Here is a 22,589-nt window from a genome sequence, read left to right as displayed (position 1 = left end):
CTAGAATATTATAATAAAAATAATACAAAACGAGCATAATATATTTTTAATTTTAATGTAATATAATTTATTTTAACTTACAGTTATATTACAGTAATATTACGTCACGTTTCAGTTGGCAAAATGACTAATATTATAATATAATAACATAAATGACTATTGGTTAGGGTTATTATAATCGATTAAGTGTGACCTCAGATAAAGTTAATATTAATGTAAAAGGCGCGATTTCATAAACATTTATCGATGCATTTTGTATCGACAATAGTTTATGTAACTATAGATATATGCAAATTCATTATATTATTTAAATTCTATGTAGAAATAAGATTAACTGAAAGAAATCCCTGGGGTAAGTTTTCCATTATACTAAACAATTTCCAGCTGTGTCGGTCCATAATAAGTTTTATTACTATACAATAAAGTACTATAAACAAACAAACAAAATATGTCTAATCATCGACAACAAGTCAAATTAACACGGCAGTGGACGCTAAAAACGGATGTCTTCTTTGAAGAATTTATAATAGAATTCTTGAATATAATAATAAACAGAAAGATTTAACAACATATATACGACAGTTTTTTTTTAATAAACAAAATATATGAATACTATCTTTTTGGATAATGAAGACAATTTTTTGAGAATCATCTATCATGCTGGAGACATCTATTTTTAAATATGTATATTATTTAATTTTTACTCGCGTGATAATACAAATGAAACCATAAATGTTGCTCTTTTAACACGGCCAAATCTAAAATACTTCTGTTTTGTCACATTCAAATATAGATTTGAATGTGACAAAATAGTAGTATAACACATTATACATAGTAGTACAAGTACATTTTTAATCGACGAAAAGGAAACAAGTAAATTGCGGCCTTACTTGTATATGTATGAAATGTTTAAAATATTAGACACTAGCTTTTGCTCGCGTTAATTTATCCCCTTAGGGGTGGAATTTATCAAAGTCCTTTTTTAGCGGATGCCTACGTCATAACATCTACCTGCATGCCAAAATTCAGCCCGATCCGTCCAGTGGTTTGGGTTATGCGTTGATAGATCACTATGTCAGTTACCTTTGAGTTATATATATTTAGATAATAGGATAAACCGATAACATATCTTAAAATCTAGATTATTAATGATGAAATGGAATAAAGATGTGATATTTGCAAGAAGCTGTAACACATTCTATGGATATTTTCCGTAGCTTAATATTCGTTCATAATGACTAATACCATTTTAATTTCACTTTATCGTACAATACATACTGTTAACCCATTATCTTTCACAAAAACGTAGCTTCTTTATCTACAGGTCATGGTCATATTGGTTTACAATGTCACATTGCACGCTTGGTTGCATAGTGAGCTCATTTGTTACCGAACCTACAAGAAATGTTATACATATGGAATATTACAAATCATAATTGTATATGCACTTAGAATTGTAATTATTACTATTACTTAGAACACAATAAATCATTTCTAAAATAATGTAAAATGAAATGTATTTCTTTTATTTAATCTATTAAATAAAAAAGATAAATATAACCGTTACTAAGAAAAAATTTAAACTTTATTACTTAGTGAAAGAGAAACAAATTCCACAATACGAAACATAGTGACTGTGTACCTATTAATATAAATTATTGGCAACTGAATAATTTATAACCGAAATGATGACGTAAATGGAGAATGTACTTACAGACCACTCAAAGAGAGTTGACACGAAGAACGTATGGACGATTCGCTCATATGTTGCGCTTGCTACGGAACAGGTAGCATAAACGAATGTGGAGGCGTGGCTAAGAAACTTACTATAGTTACATGGGCAGACTAATGAAATTATATTTACTTACTACGGCAATATTCAGATTTTAGCATATACATATCGAGACTCTCACTGCGAGACTTGTTACTTTCTTGCTAATTTGTATTATCAATAAAAATAGAGAATATACATGTAAAACAGTTACATCAGTAAATTTAAAATAATATTTTTCATATACAAATTCATAGTTCAATACTAATAAGATATACTTTTCATATCGAAAATTTAAATTAATGTAAAGTAGCATTACCTGCATTAGCCTGTGAGCTAATTACTAGAGAACACTTTTGGACTAAACATGAAACTTTTTATCTTATATTTTTAAGGTAATAAACACTTTTCATTATAATTTATATAGTCGATTTAAATGAGATATGATATGAATATATTAAAACTATGTATAGACAAAAAACTATTAGGAACAAATATTTTTTAATAATTTCTAATAAGTTACTAAAGGTGGTTGTAATAAATATAATTGGATGTAAAAACGGCAATAAACCATGTATAAAAAGTATTATGTATAATACAAATAAAAAGTGGGATATCAGACACTGCAAGCCACTAAAGTCGTTGAGGATCAATAATGTACCGAAAGTTGCCAAGAATTCAAATATACTGCATTAAATTCTGCAGTTTAAACATTTATAGACTATGTGACGAAATTAGGTTAATTATACATTGTTAAATACATATTTAAAAAAGTATATTTTGAGTGAGTAATTATTACAGTTTGAACATTTATTCAAATTTGGTAAATGTTAACATAGTTAAAAGGAGAAATATCACTAAACATAATAGGAGAAGTATTATAATTACTTGCTCTGATTTGGACTGACTTTGCTTATGTTCCACTTATCACTTACTTATACTTCATCACAAATCATATACTGTACAAATCAAATGATTTGTACAGACGATTATTTGCAACAATGACTAAGTGTTTTAACATATTTTAGTCACTAGACGATGAAAAATCATAAAAGTAATGAACGATAGCTGTTGTAATGGTCTATGCAGTGTCCTTAATGGTCGAATGGCGCTTGCGCAAAGGTCGTTTGTTCGAATTACTTCTATCAATTTTATTTAGGTAAGTGGAAATGGGCTAAAATGTGATGATGATTTGTTAACTCAAGAGTGGCAAAATTGAATATATTTAGAAGTTGGAAAGTGAAAGCTTGAGAATGGAACTTAATAATCGACCGTAAATTTTTATGAATGGTTGACACGGTACCAGCTGGTGTTAGTTATTGGCAGGAAGAAAACATCTATCGTGTTGTTTCAAATATAGAGTTGGCTATTTCAAATTGATAAAACTTTAGCTTTTACATTGATAAATGGATTATTATATATTAAGAAGGTCTATGCTGATGACCTTCTACAAATTTAATTCATTTAAATAAACATAACTAGATCCATTAATTTATATGTTTAGTCATACCGCGTTTTGTAGTAATTACAAAATGGTTTAGAACAATTTTAATAAAGTGCCTCGAGTTTTTCGAAGTTTGAAAATACCCAAATGAAACTTGATTTTATATTATGCGGTCGATAAATGTATTTAAGAAGACATGAACTTAGTGGGAATTATTCGTCAAATTTCTGTATGAACTTTACCTTGACTTTCTGTTTGGCAGAAGGGCACCACATCTGACTTCTTAGTTTGTACGGCCTCAATTATACGGCCAAGTCCACACATCAGTGACCACTTGGGCCGTCGGCTACTGCACGCGTTGAGAAGTGAAAGTGAATAGCGCGCACGTACGGCCCGCAGCCCCAATAAGACGACACCGTCGTCCGCATACTTCAGCAATTACCACGAGGAAATCAGAGCCGTTCCGCCGTATAGCTCCCAAGACCCAACTCGAGAGTAAACACTGAATTAGTGACAACAGAATTGGTGTCAAGAGGTAACACTTGATTCGTTTGTTCAAAACAAATTCCCAAAGCGCAACAACATGGCCTAGACAAGATTCGAAGGCATATTATCTGCACGGGATATCAAATGAACGTTTGTTTAACATTGACCTCATGGCCAATTCGGCGTAAGTAACTAACCGGCCTTTAGAAGGCTCCTCCAAATTGGATCCGGTTAGTTAGTATGGCTTTTACATAGACATTACTATTTTAAAAAAAATTTTAGCTACATTTCATTTATTTCAACTTATTTATCAAAATGTCAATGATCATCAACCACAACTTAGTAACATAATTATAAACTTTGTATATCTGTTAATTTTGCGTCACATTTATGACATTAGTAAGTCAGGATGAATATTAAACATAATGAACTTAAATAAATAAATAAAATTATAAGTTCAACAATCACCTAATACTACAGTTTAATCTAATATTCTTTGTTAAGTTTGCGAATTAAACAGTTTCCCCAATGATTATGTAAGGTCTAACACGTCTAACATTTTATGTTTTTCTTTCACAGAAATATAGATGTTTGTGTATATATATACGATTTTAGTAGTAATTAATGTAGTATAAATATAGAAGTCAGGGTCGCCATTAGTACACTCAGTATTGTCAATAACAATTTAAATAATTCTGTTTTAACAAGCTTTTTATTTTACTCGTTAGTATGTATTCAAATCTCGTGATTTTAATGATAATGCAATTGAGTAGCGCCATGAGGTGTCCCATTGAAACTTTGTAAATATTATATGACAGTATTATTTCGGTTTCTTGTAATTTTCTTAATAAGCATTGTAAAATTAGGATGTGTCGAGAGTGTCATAAATGGATCAGGAAAGTGATCATAGTAAATTTTCAACTATTTCATATAATCCCATTGCGTTTGCACGCATAAGTAAAATATGGTGTATATAAAGTTCACTCATTTTCACATATTAGTAACAAGTGAAACAATGCATAAATAGCAGGCAAATATGTAAAAGCTTGTATATAGATCTATAATGTTTAGAACTAAGACGGCCCTGATATAAGTGCATAAAAATATATAAATTTTTAACAATAAACAATATTATTTTGCGTAAACGAAGAGCCGATGGCGACTATAGTGAAACACACGGATGACGTCAATGCACAATGGCTGTCAGCACACAATAACAGACGTCACGTTTCCATTGAAATATTCGAAGTAATAGTCAAAAGTTTAACATGTAATTAGAAGATTAACAACCAATTAGGGCATTACAAATTAATATTTTTATAATGAGAAATATTTTAAATAATACATTGGAAAAAGGCATTCAGGTAAAACATATCACTAGCATCTGTGTTATTTAGTATTTAATCTCCTATTACAGTCTTAGGTCATGTGTATAAATTGTCTGCGTCTATAAATTTTAAATGTATCATATAGTAATAGATACATAGTAATGTGTATTGCAAAATATATTTATGCATACCAGCGCAAAATGCCACAGATAATAATCAACAGTCAAAGTAGCCGAGTACAATTTGTACTTTCCCGGAGCCAGATTCCTTATGTTGTTAAGAGAATTATGTACATATGTTTTGTAGTCTCGGCAACATTTGATATCAACTCAATAATACATTAATTATTCGTCATCATTCAAGTAATTAATTATACATTACTCACAGATAGATAATGTAGATTGCTTGGTTCCTTAAAAACAATTGATTATATACAGAAGAAACAGTTTCAATAGAAATAAATTTAAGTAAGATAGACTTCTCGACACCTGCAATAATACATTGTGATATCTTAGGTTCATCTGTAGTTCATTCTACGTATATGTAATGTACGGAGAATTAACATTTCAATATTCGTAACTAATACTATATAACTGATGATCTGACAATTAGTTTTAATTAGACTACAATTTCTACCCAATGCCTATCCTACGATTAAATTGTTAAAAATACTCGTCATATTTTTCAACGGTGTTATTTCGTAAGTTAGTTTCATACATCAAGATTTGGTATTGGAACAATAACTTCTATACTAATACTTCATGTACTGGACGCAGCTTCAACAGGTCGTCCTTGTATTAAGTGTAAACACTATTGTTTGATCACGTGGCTACCATCCATTATGATCTGATAAAGGGGTTCACGCAAGTAAACCTTTGTTCCGCAGCCATTTTGCCAACAATAGTAGAAACGAACTATTCTGATAAATGGTATTTACTATAATGTCGTTTGAATGTTAAGTTTTCGTATGGAATGCCAATATTTTCTTACATAAAAAATAATACTTAAAACTGATATAACAAAAACATTAATTGAAGACAGACTATCGATAGTATCGACACTATATAGTCAATAAATCAAATCAAGATGACAGAATATAGGTACAATATACGGTGAATTTAAATTGAAACACATATCTTACTTCCTTCAAGTTGTACAAACAGTACAACTTGAAGGAAGTAAGATATGTGTTTATTGAAGAAATTACATATTACGGAGACATTGCAGAGAACTTAGTTCTCTGGAATGGTATAAGGCATTAGAGGTATGTGGCGTCATATGACGTGTGATATTTGTGGAGCTGTTCATGTACATGAAGTACCTACACATGAATACATAAGCGATATATATATATATATATATATAAATGATAAGTAAAACTTTTATAATGTAATTAACTAATTAAAATCTTGATAAACTAAATAAAAGACTAGATTATTTAGTGTGATTGGAATTGGATTCCGTTTAATTGCATCAAAGGGCAGTTAGCAAACTGACCAGACGAATCGTGTCAATAAGTTAAGTGTTAAGCAGCACTATTATTCACTAATCAATTAAAGGATTACATGGGTAATACGGTACCATTACGCTGTATGTGTATATTAGTGTATTAAAACTGCCAAAATGGCATAGTTTATCTAAGCGGCTATTACGTTAGATCACTAGATATAAGAAAGATTAGTTATTTAATGAGCATATTACCAGGTGAAAATGATGAATTAGTTCAATTGGTAATTTCATGTACTCCTTTCTTAGCGAAAAAAGACGCGATTACGTAATAGAACGTTTGAAAATAATTAGAGAGTTTTCACTGATATTTCATTTAGTCACAACGGACAATTCTCTATATACAAGCTTAGTATATTGCCATTACTATGTATATTGAAATTAGCAGAATCCAAGAAGTTATTTGATTTCATTTGAATGCTTTAGATTTGGTTCACTAATTACATTCGGTACGTTGCATGAACGTGCAAGAGTTAATTCCATGTAATTATGTTTCAGTTAATGTTTTATTACTTTGTTTCTTTTTTACTGTAATTAAAATAAGAAACAAATAAATAATGTGAACATTAAAACGTCGTCATTATATTATAATTATGTCAATATACAACCAATTTCAAATTTATATACTTAATTCATAATAATATAATTAGTGTTAAAATTTTCAATAGGGACAAAGACAAAAATACAAAACAATCTTTTTTGATAATTGTAGCAACGTATCCTGTTTTCAAGGACTGTAATAATGCTCAGTAAACCGTTGGTGAAGGTAATAAGTGTCTCGGGAGGACAACGACCCGACCGTCTCGAATCGTATATTGCAATTCAATTTTATAATACAGACCATTGGGTTCATTGTACATAGTTGTAGATGATTCATTAGATGGCATATAGATAACAGTATAATTCTTTTGATATGATTTGTGTTCCATTGCTTTTATTGTGATTTAATTGTTAACTTTGTGACTTGAGACAATACTGCCTGTATTGTGTCAGTATAAAAATACTGGAGTTGCCACCTAAAGTAGCGTAAAGAGGACAACGGCCGTCGCACCTGGGAGGTGCAATGCAAGCTCACTAACGACTGGAACGGTTGCTATTTTTACACCGTCCACTCTATCTTATTTACTATTCTGGTCCGCGACTCATTGAATTGTGGTTATTATGTGCAAGCTGGATATGTGCCAACGATACTCAGACTTAACACGCCGATAGTGAGATATTCGTAGAATGATATGATGGTCAAATGATACTGGGAAGAGCAACTCACAGAAATGTATCATCACATAAAAAGACACAAAGCCAAGGCTAATGACTTAAGAGGATCGTTGAGATTTGGTAAATATTTATCAATCCTAAGTTTATAGGCATTTATTATGTCACATTATTTATGATTATTACTATTAGCCTAATTTAGTCCAGCATTAGACGAAAGCTTCTTCATGTCCTCAAAAGTGGCTGTTTTGATACTATAAGATTATGTACGTTTAGTTGATAGTTTCGTTTACATATGATACGAGCAAGTGACTGTCGACGAGCAATAAGAGAGGAGACCACGTCAAACCGGCGAGCGAGTGAAGCGGTGGCAACGTTAAACCGGTCGGCGGCGCCGGGCGTCGCGCGTCTGCCGCGGGGATCGACCGAGGATTATCACCTTGTAAACAAAATTGCATGAGCTTTGTTTTTGATGTGACTAAGTGAATGGTCATAAGTTTGACACATGTAATAGAAAGGCTTCTTATAGTTAGGTACTCTACAGGTATATAAATCATGCAGATATGGAAGTTAAAAACATATTAACTTGTATTTATGTTCATATAAACAGGCAACCGGATATTTTTTATATTGGTACTTAGAACATTGAATAAGATAGCAAGTAAGACACGGCGACAAATCTGCTAAGTATTTCAACTCGAACTTAAATGGCAAGGACATCGCGTAGTATGTGTGAAGGCGTATGGAGCGCGAGATTAATATTCGGTTTTCAAAATTGTTTAGGGTAAAAAGTGTACACTGAGCACAGCGACAAGCAGTAAAACGAAATCGCCTAAGTGGGTCATCATATAATTTCGCAAGCGTATCGAGTGCCGCAAGCGTGAACTGGTACATTCGAGGCAAGTCAAGGCCCGATGCCGATGAGGCCCCGTTCCTGACAGTTTTGCCTGCGGTTTAGGTGCTACGCATCTTCATTACGTTTATTACCTATGACACCGACCCGACCCTATTAATCCTAACTCGTCGCTTGCGACGTAATACTTTCTTTACTGGCTATAAAATACGTAAACTAACTAAACGAATTAACACCAATCAAGAAACAAACAATAATTACAGACAAAAACGTATGAGATTAAAAAGAACTAACCGTACATATGGAAATAATTACGTGCATTCGTATTGGAGGAAAATGATGTAAAGTTACTTGTTGTATCCGCTAATTTGATATTAACAGGAGGGGGCGACAAGATTGTTATGTATACCTACATTTGTTGTTTCAGGTATCGTAATAAATTACTATTTACTTAGCAGTTTTCGTAATAGTGCAATCATGACACGACTGACACAAGTAAAATATCAAATTGTCTACTTACATTATGCAAGCAAAGAGGTACACGTGTACAAAATTTAGAATTAATTCGCTATTAATAATTAACTATTGCTTAATAGTTATACGAAATGTCCGAAGTGATAAGGTCATACAGTTATGTAAAATATACGGATAAGTACGTGCATGATATCTTATTATTATATCATGGCTTGAGAAATAAGGAGGAAAAGTATTAAAGTGAAAGGTCTAATTTTATAAGTAAACTATCATAATAAATATACGTATTTCTAAATAAATAGATTACAACTTACCCCTTCATTTCCGGGTAGGAACTGTATCGTAGGTTTAGTACCAAATTTGCCCTGGAACAGAAATAAGACCAATATAAAATACATTTGTAAAATTACTATTATATATCAGTCAATAATCAACTGAAGTGAATAACAAAAGTAACAAGAACGTAAAATCAAATTTGTATGGCCCACAACAGGTACCTAATGAAATATAATAGACAGTATAGATAAAAATAGTATTAATATATTAGTAATAATATTTGATGAATACAAATATTTTTATGCATAATAATACAATATTTTTCAGAATTGTAATAATATCACCACACCCACTCGGTAATATTGAATCATTCTCGAAATTAGTTATATAAAACTCAACAATAAATTTATACAAATAAATAAAATTGAAGCATCTGTAATTTCAAATTAATAGCAGTTCATTAAACGCACATGAATTAAAAAAAAAATTAAATTATTTACAGCATTATAACTAATCTCTGAAACCGGCAGGATCTATTTTATCGGAACTTCCACTCAAAGATAGCCAATATTAATGGAGTAACTTAAGCTGCTTTTATTTTAGAAATTTGATTTATTTTAATAAAAAAAAGTTAAATTCCACGCCATTTAAGTCGCTACTATAGTCACAGCTAGTTATTATTGATATAATATAAAATTTAGTATTTAGTTTTTAACCGATTGAAAGAAATAGAAACAAGATTACAGACACCTGGATGAGCGAATTTGCATTCATATATTCCTTGGTTTCATATTGTGCACTGGTTTGAATGGTGATATGACAGTGAAATTAGTGGGCACTATGACGTAAGATTATAATGTCACAAAGTTCGGCAGCGCGTGATGTTTGTTACTGGTCTTATTGGTATCCATGACTAGTAATGGGAACCGTTTATCAGCACATAGAATGTACTCTTGTTTGATACGATATCCTGGTTGTATCTTCATCAATGTTAAATACTTACATCTATGAAATAAACCTCTGTGAAATATAACGTATTTCTAGCTAGCTTTTTAATGCAGCTTTACTTGTGCGAAACTAGTTATTTGCAGTTTAAGTTATAAGATTTTCGGGAAAGTCTTTAATGCTGTATCATAAAAGAACTTTCGTGCTTAAATTTCTAATATTCTAGCTCCGTAATAAACACAGATTAGTCTGTCAAACAAGTACCTTCCCTTGTTATAAAAAAAGAGTTGTTATAATAAGGACTTGCAAAGCAATAGATCTTAGAGCACAGGGTCCAAAAATTATAGTTTGATATAATTCTCTTTTTCAAGTTTATCTAAATAATTATATTCATTAGAAATAACCAATGAACATAAACTTGATGGGATTTCTATTTACTTTATTGATTTTATTAAATTATTCAGAAACTACTGTGTTTGAGATACATACGAAACTTATAGAGGGTACAAATTAATATCACTGATTGAATAGAAAAAAAAATATAAAATTATATGTAAAATTTTAATAATTGACTTATACATACATATATGTGCATTAGTAATAGCAACAATAATGTTTAATTAAGGAAAATAAATGACATGACTAATGAAAAATACACTTGGTTTTACAATAAACTTTACACGTAATATGCCACGTCAATTTAGGTTATACCTACGCTCATTAGACATTTGATCTTAATTTTAATGAATATTTATTATAATGTTAGTATCCTATCCGAGGCGATTATGTGGATAATCACCGCACTGAATTTTTTTATTTAATTGAAAATATCTATTTAATATTTATCATTACTTTCTTTCACTATTACATTTTATGAATCACAAAGATTACGTTGTTAATGTTACGTAACTTGAAAAATTATTTAATACTAACAAAACATGTATAGTTTTGTTGATAGATTTACATCTATAAAACACAATTCGTTCCGATTATTTTTTTTTTCTTAAAAGCAGTTTCTCTCCATATTCAGGTTTTCTATAGCCTTTGTAGGCATGGGACTTTGTATCCACATTAAAATTTAAGACACATTTATATTTTTTTTATAGGAAAATAAGATTATGTAACAAATAATTCAGAATAAGATGAAATAGGCAAGGATTTTTAAAATTAACTTCGATAATATAAAGGAGGATTTTTTGGACGGTCAAAATTTCCACATAATTACACCGCATAACCTAATGAAACGGCGTAATTAGACGACAAGAAGCCAAACTAGTTGGGCAACGAATCGGGTTGGCCACAATAAGCAAGTGTCGGCAAGTCTTGATGTTGCACAACCAGCGATGGTCGAACGCGAGAAACATAACTAGGCTGGGCGGCAGTGCTGATGATGTAAACTTAAAAATTGCTTTAGTTACTTACTTAACCGCACGGCTCAATGTGAAATTCAACGAGTTGCATCGCCGTCTAGACGTAGAGATGAGAGGGGATAACCCGGAACTGGTAGCATCCATGGCCGTGACTTTCGTAGGTCCGGTTTATAGGAAAATAGAATATCAACAACGGGGGCAGGGGGAGAGAGAGAAGGAACTTACGCCAATGTTCTTACGTAGGGTTGAAATGAATTATATAAAATACTAACAATGTTAACAGTTCATATCAACTTAAAATCAAATTATGTGGCGAATGCCAAACCAGTTTCAATAGACAAGGTCATAGTTGTATTAATTGAATTCTATTTTGAAACGCCCGCAGGCTATATGTAAAAGAGCAGAACTTTCTGAAGGCGTAAAGTCTGTAATTCATTGCATTACATGTCTGTTATGTAACAAAAATGCCATAAGTCTAACTATGTAAGAAATTAAATAAGACTAATTTTTAGACGAATGGCCTATTATTATTTGCATCTCTAATAGTGCTCATATAGATGTTTAACCACAGTATGATGTATTTCAAAATTAAACATTACACTTCAATTAAGAGAGGAACATTAAAATTATATAATGTAGTTGTATAAATCATAAACAGCCATTCTTAAAGAAACATCAACCACTTTTATAGAGCATTACATATGCTGTAATTTAGCTAGATACCTATACATTGCAGTTTATTATAATTTTGTGAAGAAAAAATACAAAGGTAATTTCGGCCTTGTATTGAATTGCTATGCTGCGCTGTAGTGAGGCAATATAATACCTCCACAATGTGACCTTAGCGGAATATGTTGGTGACCTTTAGAAGAAAAACTTTTTACAATTTTATATATGTATATTATATTTCTAGGCAAGATAAAAAATCACGTAACTAATGAAAGAATATCACACGAATCAAGGAAAAGAGGCATTTCTTTATTCATATATTCACTGATAAAAGAAACGCCATATTTTTGCAAAATATACCTATACTTATAGAACTAAATATTGTAAGAGTGTTAAATGTACATGAAATCAAAGCTAGTTATTCGACAAAATGTAAATAGGCGACGAAAAATATGAGCGATATTTTTAGAAACATTGATTTTACGACTTTTCACACATATGAATCTATTATTATTAAATTCTTTCTCACGACAAAAACACTTTATAATATCTATAAAAACATATAGGTCACAATACAAAAAGGTAAAATAAAATGGCCAACAAAAGTAGGAGTTATAACCGAGTCTAGTAACAATACATTTCTTATACTTTTTACAATGAAGACAAAAGTATAAAAATATAGGAATTTGGCACGGACAAAAGATATAGAAAAATTTCAATAAACCTGAACACAGGACAGTAAAAATGTGATCTCAAATGAACTCGCCTACTTGAGAAAAGAAAAGAAGTTCAACGCAAGTCGATCGAAAGTTGTCTGTATCAGGTTACTATTGTTATCTAATAAGTATATCAATATAAGCTTTCTTTATCCGTTTACTATATTGGAAACTAGTTGCAAACCATTAATTTCCACCATGAATTCATTTAAAAAGTACCTTTATCTATAATCATAATCCATTAACGGATAATAGACTAAAAGACACCTTAAGATACATTATACATATAAGTTTAATAAGAATTGAGCTACTTAGTAATTCTAACTTAAAAAGTACCATTATAAACAATACGTCAAATCATTTATTATTACTTGCAACACGTTAATGTGTTCAATATCAAAGGACATAGATAAAAATCAAACCATGAAGACAAGTTTTTTAGACTAGTTTCATAATATATACGATGGAGTTGTATTATACTTCACCTTTTCTTTTCGTCTATCTCTTTCTATGTACATCCAATGTATGTTATACAATGTACATTTCTACGGGGCGGCATTCCTATGTCATAAGATAATAGGAACTTACTTCATAATCCCACATGATTCGTCGCTTCATTTCTCTTTTACTAACGTTTTATGTCAATAAGATCCAATCCATTCTTACTTTACTTAGCAACAGTTTAAAGTAATTAAGTAAAAGTCCGTTGTAAGCCTAACCTGAATTACGTAAAACTCGGGTTAGTTCTCGCAGCATAGATTTGCTGACATTTTGCAAACTGGTTTGGTCTAACAAATTTAGTCTTAAACTTTATTAACACAGGTGTTCTAAAGGCAAGAGAGATATTAGTATTGAATAGTGTTTGAATAATGATTAGAGTGTACGCCTACGTAGGGTTAGTTCGGCATGATAGATTCTAAATTTTCGATAAATAGATACAAAAAAATATATACAACAATTTTTTTTTAAATATATTTATATTTACTATATAAATATAATATAAATACGAAATCTGTAGACTGTAATAAAATATAAGATCAAGAGGGCGAAAAGATTGCTTGGAATTGGATTGGGAATATAGAACATCTGTTTGCAAGTAACAGGCAAGGGACTACCAGGTGTCAAGGTAGGGACTTGGGGGGCGAAGGGTGCGACGACCCCGGACCCTATCGCGCGTGCTCACCGTCACGCATACTTCCCATCTGTCTCAAGCAAATCTTTACCTTCGGTGTTGGTAGGCAAGGGTAAAATTAAAGTTTATTGATTTCAAAATCTTGATTCCAGTAGTGTTCAATATGAAAAGCAGTGTACTTGGACTAGTTTCAAAGTAATTTTGCAGCTAAATATATTGCCATTACATCAATCAAATAAAGGATTCTCATATTAATTTACTTTAAATTCCTAAAACAATATACTTGTAGATATTGCTGCCAAAAAAATAACTTCGTTTTAGAACAAATATTGTAAGTAATAATACCCTACTTATTGTAAAGAATCATAAAACTATACTAAAAAATATACTAATTTACCTAAGTAAAGAGTTCAAGAGAGATGGTTTTTAATTTGTATTATTAATTTCAGACTGAGATTTCTAAGTATTCCAGATAAATAAACAGACAAATAATCAATTTTGTACCGGTTTATGATTGAATTATGAAAACAGGTCACCTATTGTCACAACAATTAATAGTAGGACAATTAAATTAATATTGTCATTTGCAGGTTAAAGGGTAAACCAGTAAAAAACTACTACACTGTATACCAACCATATTATTTCTTAAAAAAGTGAAAGACAACATTATTACTTTTCTAATAATGCCAATAAAGGAAGGCACGTAAGGTAACGTATGAGAAAATTAATAATAAATAAGTAATATTATGCGTGAGTTAAAACTACATCAATTGCTAAACTATTCTGTCCAAATGAAATGGTTGATACGGTCAATCAAGACGGTACATATATTCCTAATTTATAAACTGGACACACTGCTCTAACTTGGGCTTTTCAAAAGTGATTCATTCTCCAAGATGTATTCAAAAGTCAGGAAAAAAGTCCAGGTGGCTCGTTCACAAAGCGGTAACAAAAAACTGCCAGTAGACCTGACGTAAGTCCCAGAGTTTATGGAAACTTGAATTTTGACAAGTAGGGAGAATGTTGATAATCGTTTGGCAAGCATAAAGAATAGGTGCCCGTAATCTATAGGTCGCCACAAAAGATACACATCGCAGTTTAAACACGTGCATTGACTAGGGAATCACAATCAGGTGGGTGAACAGATCCGTTCTTCGATGTTACAAAATAAACTGTTTATGTTGGCAATACACACGATTGAATATTAAATTTTAAGGCATATCAACAACATAACAATTTTAATCAATATTAAACAAGTAGATATTTTCTGACATCTTAATGTTTATTTGAAATTTTTATTTTTATAATTCAACGCAAATAATTTGAGGGATAAAATCTTTTCTATAGGACAACGCATTATTTTTATGCAACTTCAAAGAAAAAGTTGATGTTGGTTTTTAAACCTAAATGAAAAAAGAAAGTGGTAATCAATTTGCTTGTTTATTTTTGGTTATATGTTATGTAATAACTTACTTAAATAAGTGCGAAAAGTTTTCAATTAGTCTTTTAATATTAAACTATTATCTATTTCTTTATACTAACCAAACTGTTACAGATTATTATTGGTATACATACGATAGCAAAGAACACGAGTGAATATTTACTTCGTTACAATAATTGTACTTCCTCTTTTGAATAATGCTTAACTTTATTTCTAGTATTTCAAGCAAGATAATCTAGTTACTTTAAAGAAATATAACCGTACAAGTTTATAGGGATAGATGGAGGTATCTTACAAACTTAGTAAATAAAACTTTTTCCACTAATTTGCATACACATAATTACGATGTGTTTACAATAAAAAATAATTATGTCTTAGACTGGGCTCTTACAATACAGGTTCAGGCCGAATGACCCATGCCGACGAAACCATTCCACTAGTGGATTTCCAAAGAGTGCAGAGTGTAGCTCTAATCTAACGGCTTTGTTGGCACGAGCCGTCCGGCTCATATCGGTATTGTGGGTACAGAAACCCTTATTATGAGCATATAATATGTTTTCTTGATATTGTATTAATTAACACCTAGCTTGATATACATAGCTGATAATTAATTTAAAAAAACTAAATAAGCGGAAACGGTTACTAATACTAGATCCATCTTAATCACAATTAAAAACATCCTACTGTCTGATGACTAAATCAGAAATATATGGCACTTGTTTTTTTCTGGACCAGGATTCTAGATTAATTAGACTAAGAGAACAGTTAAAGATTTTATGCACATTATTACTTTGAAGGTAAAATAATGGAAAATCAAAATCATGTCATGATTACTTATTATCCCCAAAGTAATAATAATAATAATTAATCAATATTTCAACTTGAATTTGATGTGTAAATGATGAAGATGAAGCATCTGAATTAACCTTCCTGGGATTCAGTTACTTCATTACATTTGTGTAAGAGATTACTGCATGATAAATGTCCCATCACTATTGCCACCTATAAGATCTAAATCTGATAATAGTCTAAGACAGTGATAGAGTGGGAATTATTCAGAAATGTACTTAAATCAAGGCAAAGAGTATTTCTGGAAAAGTAATTGAACTTCTTAGGATAAAGCACCATCATAGTGAATGATTTATTTTATTACACTAATATTTTAATTAAAATATATATATATATATTAAAGTTGGTTTCATAATTGGATGAGACATTGTGTATTAGGTTCACCTAATTAAAAATGAAAGGAGATCAAAGGATCTTTTCATCAGTTAAATTTCTTGAAATGACACTGATCATGTGTAACATAACTATTCACAGATATTAAATTCCAGGCTTGTTACCTTACTTGCTTATACACTACACTGGTTGTATCATTAGGATATTTAGTTTTGGTACTATTATATTTCCCTTCCACAAATAATAGAACATAGGTAAGGCTCACAGTGTTACAGAGAAGGTTATAAGGTAGGTAATATAAACATTATATTATATGTTATACTTATTTTCCATGTAACTATAATATCCTTTTTGATTCTTCTTCACCTACAGCGTTTGCCCAATGTAGTCAATTGTGGCACATTATATAGGGCTTAATTTATGTATAGTAAATATATATGCAGATAATGAGTATAATTATTTAATATACCTGAACAATATTACTAAAATGAATCACAAATTTAAGCCTATGTTTTGAACTGACATTAATATCATAATTATTGTAAATACCTGCAAAAAACACAACTTATCCTTTTATTATGTAAGATAAAATAGAATACAATATTTATAATATAACCACAGTAGTAGCTAATAAAAAGTTTATAAAGTTCAAAACCTATTTTATTCCATTAAGTTTTCATTTGTTAATAAAATAAGTACACCATTTACATGATAGAAGATTTCAACTGCTTAGAGTCCCATTATTATGTAAGATAAAATGTAATTCAAAATTCATAATATAACCACATTCAGAAGTAGGTCATAAAAGTGTTCTTAAGTTCAAAACTGATTTTGTTTTTATCAAGTATTCATTTATCGATATAAGTATAGGTAACATTTATATGATAGAAAATTTCAACTCCTTGGAAACTATTAAAATGTCAAGGAGACATCTAATGTTAATATGTAAAACCAGTTGTGAGTGATTGGAATGCAACACTTACAAATTAAATGTAAAATGTTCATCTAGTTTATATAATGCAATGATTTATTTATCTGTTATGTATTTGATAAGATAAAGTTCTATTTTTGTATACACAGGTGTAATTTTTTGGTGTATACCATGTTATATTATAAAAATGGTATGTGCATTCAGTGATAGGATATGATTTTTTTAACACATTTGTTTTTTAGATGCACAGGTTGGAAACATTTAATTAAGTAAATTAGTCATTATAATATTATTTCATTGTTTACATTTCAAATAAAAAAAAACTAAATATATTTGACTGCTAATTAATGAATGTAGTTAATTATTTATAATCTATTCAAATTATATATTACTTAATATAATAATGTAACAGAATAGATATTTAATATCATATCAATGATTGATACTAAGTATTATGAGTTTGTATTTATTGTAACACAAAATTGGCAAATTAAGTATAATCAGAATTAAATACCTTTCTAAAATAATTATATACATTTAATAACGACAGCCTCTGTGGTCTAACACTTTGCACATCACCTTACTTTCGATAATTGTGGTTTTTCACATGGCACAAAACATTTTTATTCATGTGTAGGAATGTTTGTATTGGTCTGGGGGTTTGCTATTTATAATGTATGTATCTACAAAAAGTAAATAAATATATATTAAGTAAATATTTTAAAAATATCAGTTATTTAGTATCCATTACTAAATTTGCATAGCTCGCGACTTGATGGTGGTGTGTGAATTGCCCAGGATTTTTATTATAAATTTAATATTCAATGTAATTTTGTTATAAATTTATAATTTTAATTATATACTTTAATATCTTACTTTTAATTACATAATGGCTTTTTTAAAATTGTACTTACTAGTATTTTTGCACCTATCCGGGAATGAATTTTTGTGGTGGTTTTATTTAGGACAATTACTAGTTAGTTCAGAGATCTATTGAACTTGATAAGTTTTATAGCGTTTTAATACTTCATGGAGAAAATCCAAGATGAAATTAAATAAAAATGATGCTCAAGTTCCAAGGGTCTTTTACATAGGAAATTATGTGTTCATGCACAAGTGAGTAATAACTAAATAAAATACATAGTTATTCTGGCATTCCAATATTGAGGTCTATTATGTTTGAACAAACTACCAAAAAAATCACATTTTAATTGTTTAATGTATATTAACTTTATTGAAACCATTAGAACTGCCAGCGCCATCTTACTTTGTTAGAAGTAACTAGTTAGGGTTTGTCTATTACCTTATTTTCAAAACAATAAAATATTTAATTGCTCTATAAATGTTAAAATAATTGTAAACATTGGGAAAATTTACAGAATTGGTAGAAATTATGAGTTACAGACAAGATATAATTTTTTTATACTCAAATCAACACAATTTGCAAACTTTATTAAATATGTCATTTTAATTTGACAATTATTATTATTGTATAGTTACTTTTAGTTTCTATAGAAAATATAGACGTGAAATAAACAAGCAGAATATGATTAACCATATTGTGAAAGGTATCTTCATTCTTATCATTCACAACAACACTATATAGATTATTCGAGTTCAAATGATATTCTGACATTCATTTTGACATTTATATGTAGTAAGTAGTTTTTAAAAAAGTCTTTTGTAATATTTGCTATAAAGATATAATATTTGTGGTATTTTTCCATTAAAAGGTACGTCAGTTACGAATGAAGTGGATGTTCTTGAACGTTTTCATAATTCAGAATAAATTAAAATCAAAGCATCTCAAATCGGATTTTGATTCAAAACGGATACCTTTGGAAATTGTAATATAACTCCTCTGTATACGTAGAATTCCGTAACAATAAGACCACAATTCTCTAATTATAGCCGTATGAAATGTTAAATCTGTGAAAATAACAGAGTACAATTTTTGCATGTTGACGTGGCGTGACATTGTAAAGTGGAGTCCAATATGACACAACTTTGTATACTCATTTTATAATCAACTATTGCCCTAACTAGCTACTATAATATATTAAAAAGGAATAAAATTGCAATTTCATTTCGATTACAGTAATAAGTATGGCGCCTCTGACATTGTTACCTTATCTATATTTTGGTACAACAATATGGCGATTAGACTTACCTTATTATTTTTAATAAAGTCTTCAATTGCTTTCAATGCTGAATCCGTTAATTTCACAAACACTAGTTCCTTGTTTTCTTTATAACTAGACTCCGATGATAACCCATACTGAACACCTGCTGGCAAGGCCGCCATTTCTTATTCACTATTCGCACTGTTGACCAGCTGACTCCTTTGCTAGTCGTCACGATTCATAATCATTCACACATTTCTTAACCGTAATCACAGATTCACAACCTATATAAAATTATAATTACAACAACAAAAGGGTTTTAGAAGTCCAAATTATTCTTTTTGTAACCCCATCGACTCGGCCTTTGTTGGCAGCGCTCTTCTGTCTGCAAGGCCGCACTGACTGTCATGCGCAATGGCGCTTTTGACAGGAAACGCAAGCATTCACTGCGACACTAGCGCCAATTAGTAGTTGGCAACAAGTTAATTTCTAACTGCTACTAACTTCACAGTATTGTTTTTTTCAATATTTTGTCATTTTTCATAGTAATTACATAGAATATTCGTATATATTTAACTTATAGTTCAGGTAATTGTTGTCTGTTACACAGTAAATTTATTTAAATTTTACATTTTTACCATTACAGTAATAATTAAGTATTAAGTAAGTTTTATAGGTTAATACCTTCTACACATTTTATTGACGTGTAAAAATAAACTTGTAACATAAGTAAAATAATTGATTAACAAAGTTTAATAAAAGTGCTTCGTCAATATATCATACAGTAACGGTGAGTGAAAATGTTAAATCAGTTTTCTATTTATATTTTTTGATAACAAGTGACATACATTCGCTGTTTGACCACTGGATTTAAATGATGAAATGCAAGTGAAATCAGTGTTCAATTTTGATTTACAGATTTCACCAACCATGGCGAATTTTGAAGAAAAAAAGCATTTTATAATTCGTAACCTTCAAGAGGTTTTAGGAGAAGAAAAGATTAATCAAATTTTGAAAGAAAGGGACCTGAAGATTTATTGGGGTACTGCTACTACTGGACGTCCCCACATAGCTTATTTTGTACCTATGTCGAAGATAGCCGATTTTCTGAGAGCTGGCTGTGAGGTGACAATCTTATTTGCAGATTTACATGCTTATTTGGATAATATGAAAGCTCCTTGGGATTTATTAATCCTTCGCACCCAATACTATGAAGCTGCTATCAAAGCAATGCTTCAGTCTATTGGTGTTTCACTAGAGAAACTGAAGTTTGTTAGAGGTACTGACTATCAACTTAGTAAGGAATATACTTTAGATGTTTACCGTATGTCTTCAGTTATTACTGAACATGATGCAAAGAAAGCTGGCGCAGAGGTAGTGAAACAAGTTGAGCATCCATTATTAAGTGGCTTGTTGTATCCTGGGTTGCAAGCCCTTGATGAAGAGTATTTGAAAGTTGATGCTCAGTTTGGGGGTGTTGATCAGAGAAAAATATTTACATTGGCTGAGAAGTATCTTCCATCACTTGGATATGCTAAGCGATCCCATCTTATGAACCCTATGGTTCCTGGTCTGACAGGTGGAAAAATGTCAGCATCCGAGGAGGACAGTAAAATTGATCTATTGGATAACCCAGCAAATGTAAAAAAGAAACTTAAGAAAGCTTTTTGTGAACCTGGAAATATCATTGATAATGGAGTTTTATCTTTCAGTAAACATGTAATATTTCCATTACTAAAATTAAGTGAGACTTTTAAGATTTCTAGAGCACCAGATCATGGTGGTGATATTGAATTTACCAATTATGAGGACTTAGAAGCAGAATTTGCTAAGCAGAACATTCATCCTGGAGATTTGAAGCTGTCTGTTGAACAAGCAATTAATAAACTCTTAGCACCAATTCAAGAAATATTCAAAGATCCCAAACTGCAGGAGCTATCAAAAAAAGCATATCCACCACCAACAAAAAATAAGGGTGCTAACAATATTGATGAGATAACCCCATCAAAGTTGGATATACGAGTAGGCCAAATTGTAGAGGTTTCAAGACATCCAGATGCTGATGCATTGTATGTGGAAAAAATTGATTTAGGTGAAGGAGCACCTAGAACTATTGTGTCAGGTTTAGTCAATTTTGTACCTATAGAAGAAATGCAAAATAGGAGTGTTGCTGTACTGTGTAATTTGAAACCAGCAAAAATGCGTGGGATAGAGTCCAGAGGTATGGTGCTGTGTGCATCAATTGATGAACCGAAACAGGTAGAGCCAATATTGGTCCCAGAAGGCAGTAAGCCAGGTGATAGAATTGTTGTGGAAGGATATGAAACAGGGGAGCCAGATGATGTACTTAATCCCAAAAAGAAAATTTGGGAAAAGCTACAAGCTGATTTGAAAACAAATGATAACTTAGAGGCTGTTTGGCAAGGAAATAAACTTATCAGTAAAGTAACTGGTAATGTAGTTACCACTAAGTCCATCAAGAATGCTCCTATAAAGTAATTATAATTATATCAAATTACACCCTGATTTATTTGCTACAGTTTAATGACAATAACAAATAGAATATGTCAGTCATTGATCAATAATGACAAAAAAGTAATATTTTGTTTTTTTTTTATTTAAAATTGTTATAATTTAATAAAAATTAACGCGCTTTTAATGTTGTATCAATTGATTCCTTTATTATGTATGCTTTGCATAATTTATTTAAATTATTGTTTCGATAGCTAA

The 22,589-nt window shown here is 30.5% G+C and overlaps 2 protein-coding genes across 3 annotated transcripts in view; one reads left to right on the top strand and one right to left on the bottom strand.

Annotated features, from left to right (window-relative positions):
- Positions 1-20,248, bottom strand: part of LOC131853851 (RNA polymerase II elongation factor ELL) — a 51,509-nt gene extending 31,261 nt beyond the window's left edge. Inside the window, exons 1-2 of the mRNA XM_059204916.1 lie at positions 19,907-20,248; positions 9,389-9,439 (exon numbers count right to left, since the gene is read on the bottom strand). Of these exons, the coding sequence (XP_059060899.1) occupies positions 9,389-9,439; positions 19,907-20,041 (186 nt within the window). The 5' untranslated portion in view covers positions 20,042-20,248. The remainder of the gene's footprint in view (positions 1-9,388; positions 9,440-19,906) is intronic.
- A 109-nt stretch (positions 20,249-20,357) lies between these two features.
- On the top strand, positions 20,358-22,512 carry LOC131854116 (tyrosine--tRNA ligase, cytoplasmic). Of its 2 annotated transcripts, none has more exons than XM_059205256.1 (2): positions 20,358-20,447; positions 20,778-22,512. In XM_059205256.1, the coding sequence occupies exon 2, from the start codon at positions 20,790-20,792 to the stop codon at positions 22,356-22,358; it is 1,569 nt and encodes a 522-aa protein (XP_059061239.1). In that variant the 5' UTR covers positions 20,358-20,447; positions 20,778-20,789; the 3' UTR covers positions 22,359-22,512. The 2 variants fall into 2 exon arrangements, with proteins under 2 accessions (XP_059061239.1, XP_059061231.1); XM_059205248.1 differs by lacking the exon at positions 20,358-20,447 and adding an exon at positions 20,465-20,649.
- The last annotated feature ends 77 nt before the right edge of the window (positions 22,513-22,589 follow it).

The sequence above is a fragment of the Achroia grisella genome, unplaced genomic scaffold (genome assembly GCF_030625045.1).
Source record: "Achroia grisella isolate CSIRO2021 unplaced genomic scaffold, CSIRO_AGI_Agris_v1 utg1186, whole genome shotgun sequence".
Taxonomy (NCBI): Eukaryota; Metazoa; Arthropoda; class Insecta; order Lepidoptera; family Pyralidae; genus Achroia; species Achroia grisella.
Note: the sequence above shows the minus strand (reverse complement) of the source record. Positions and strands in the feature narration are given on the sequence as shown.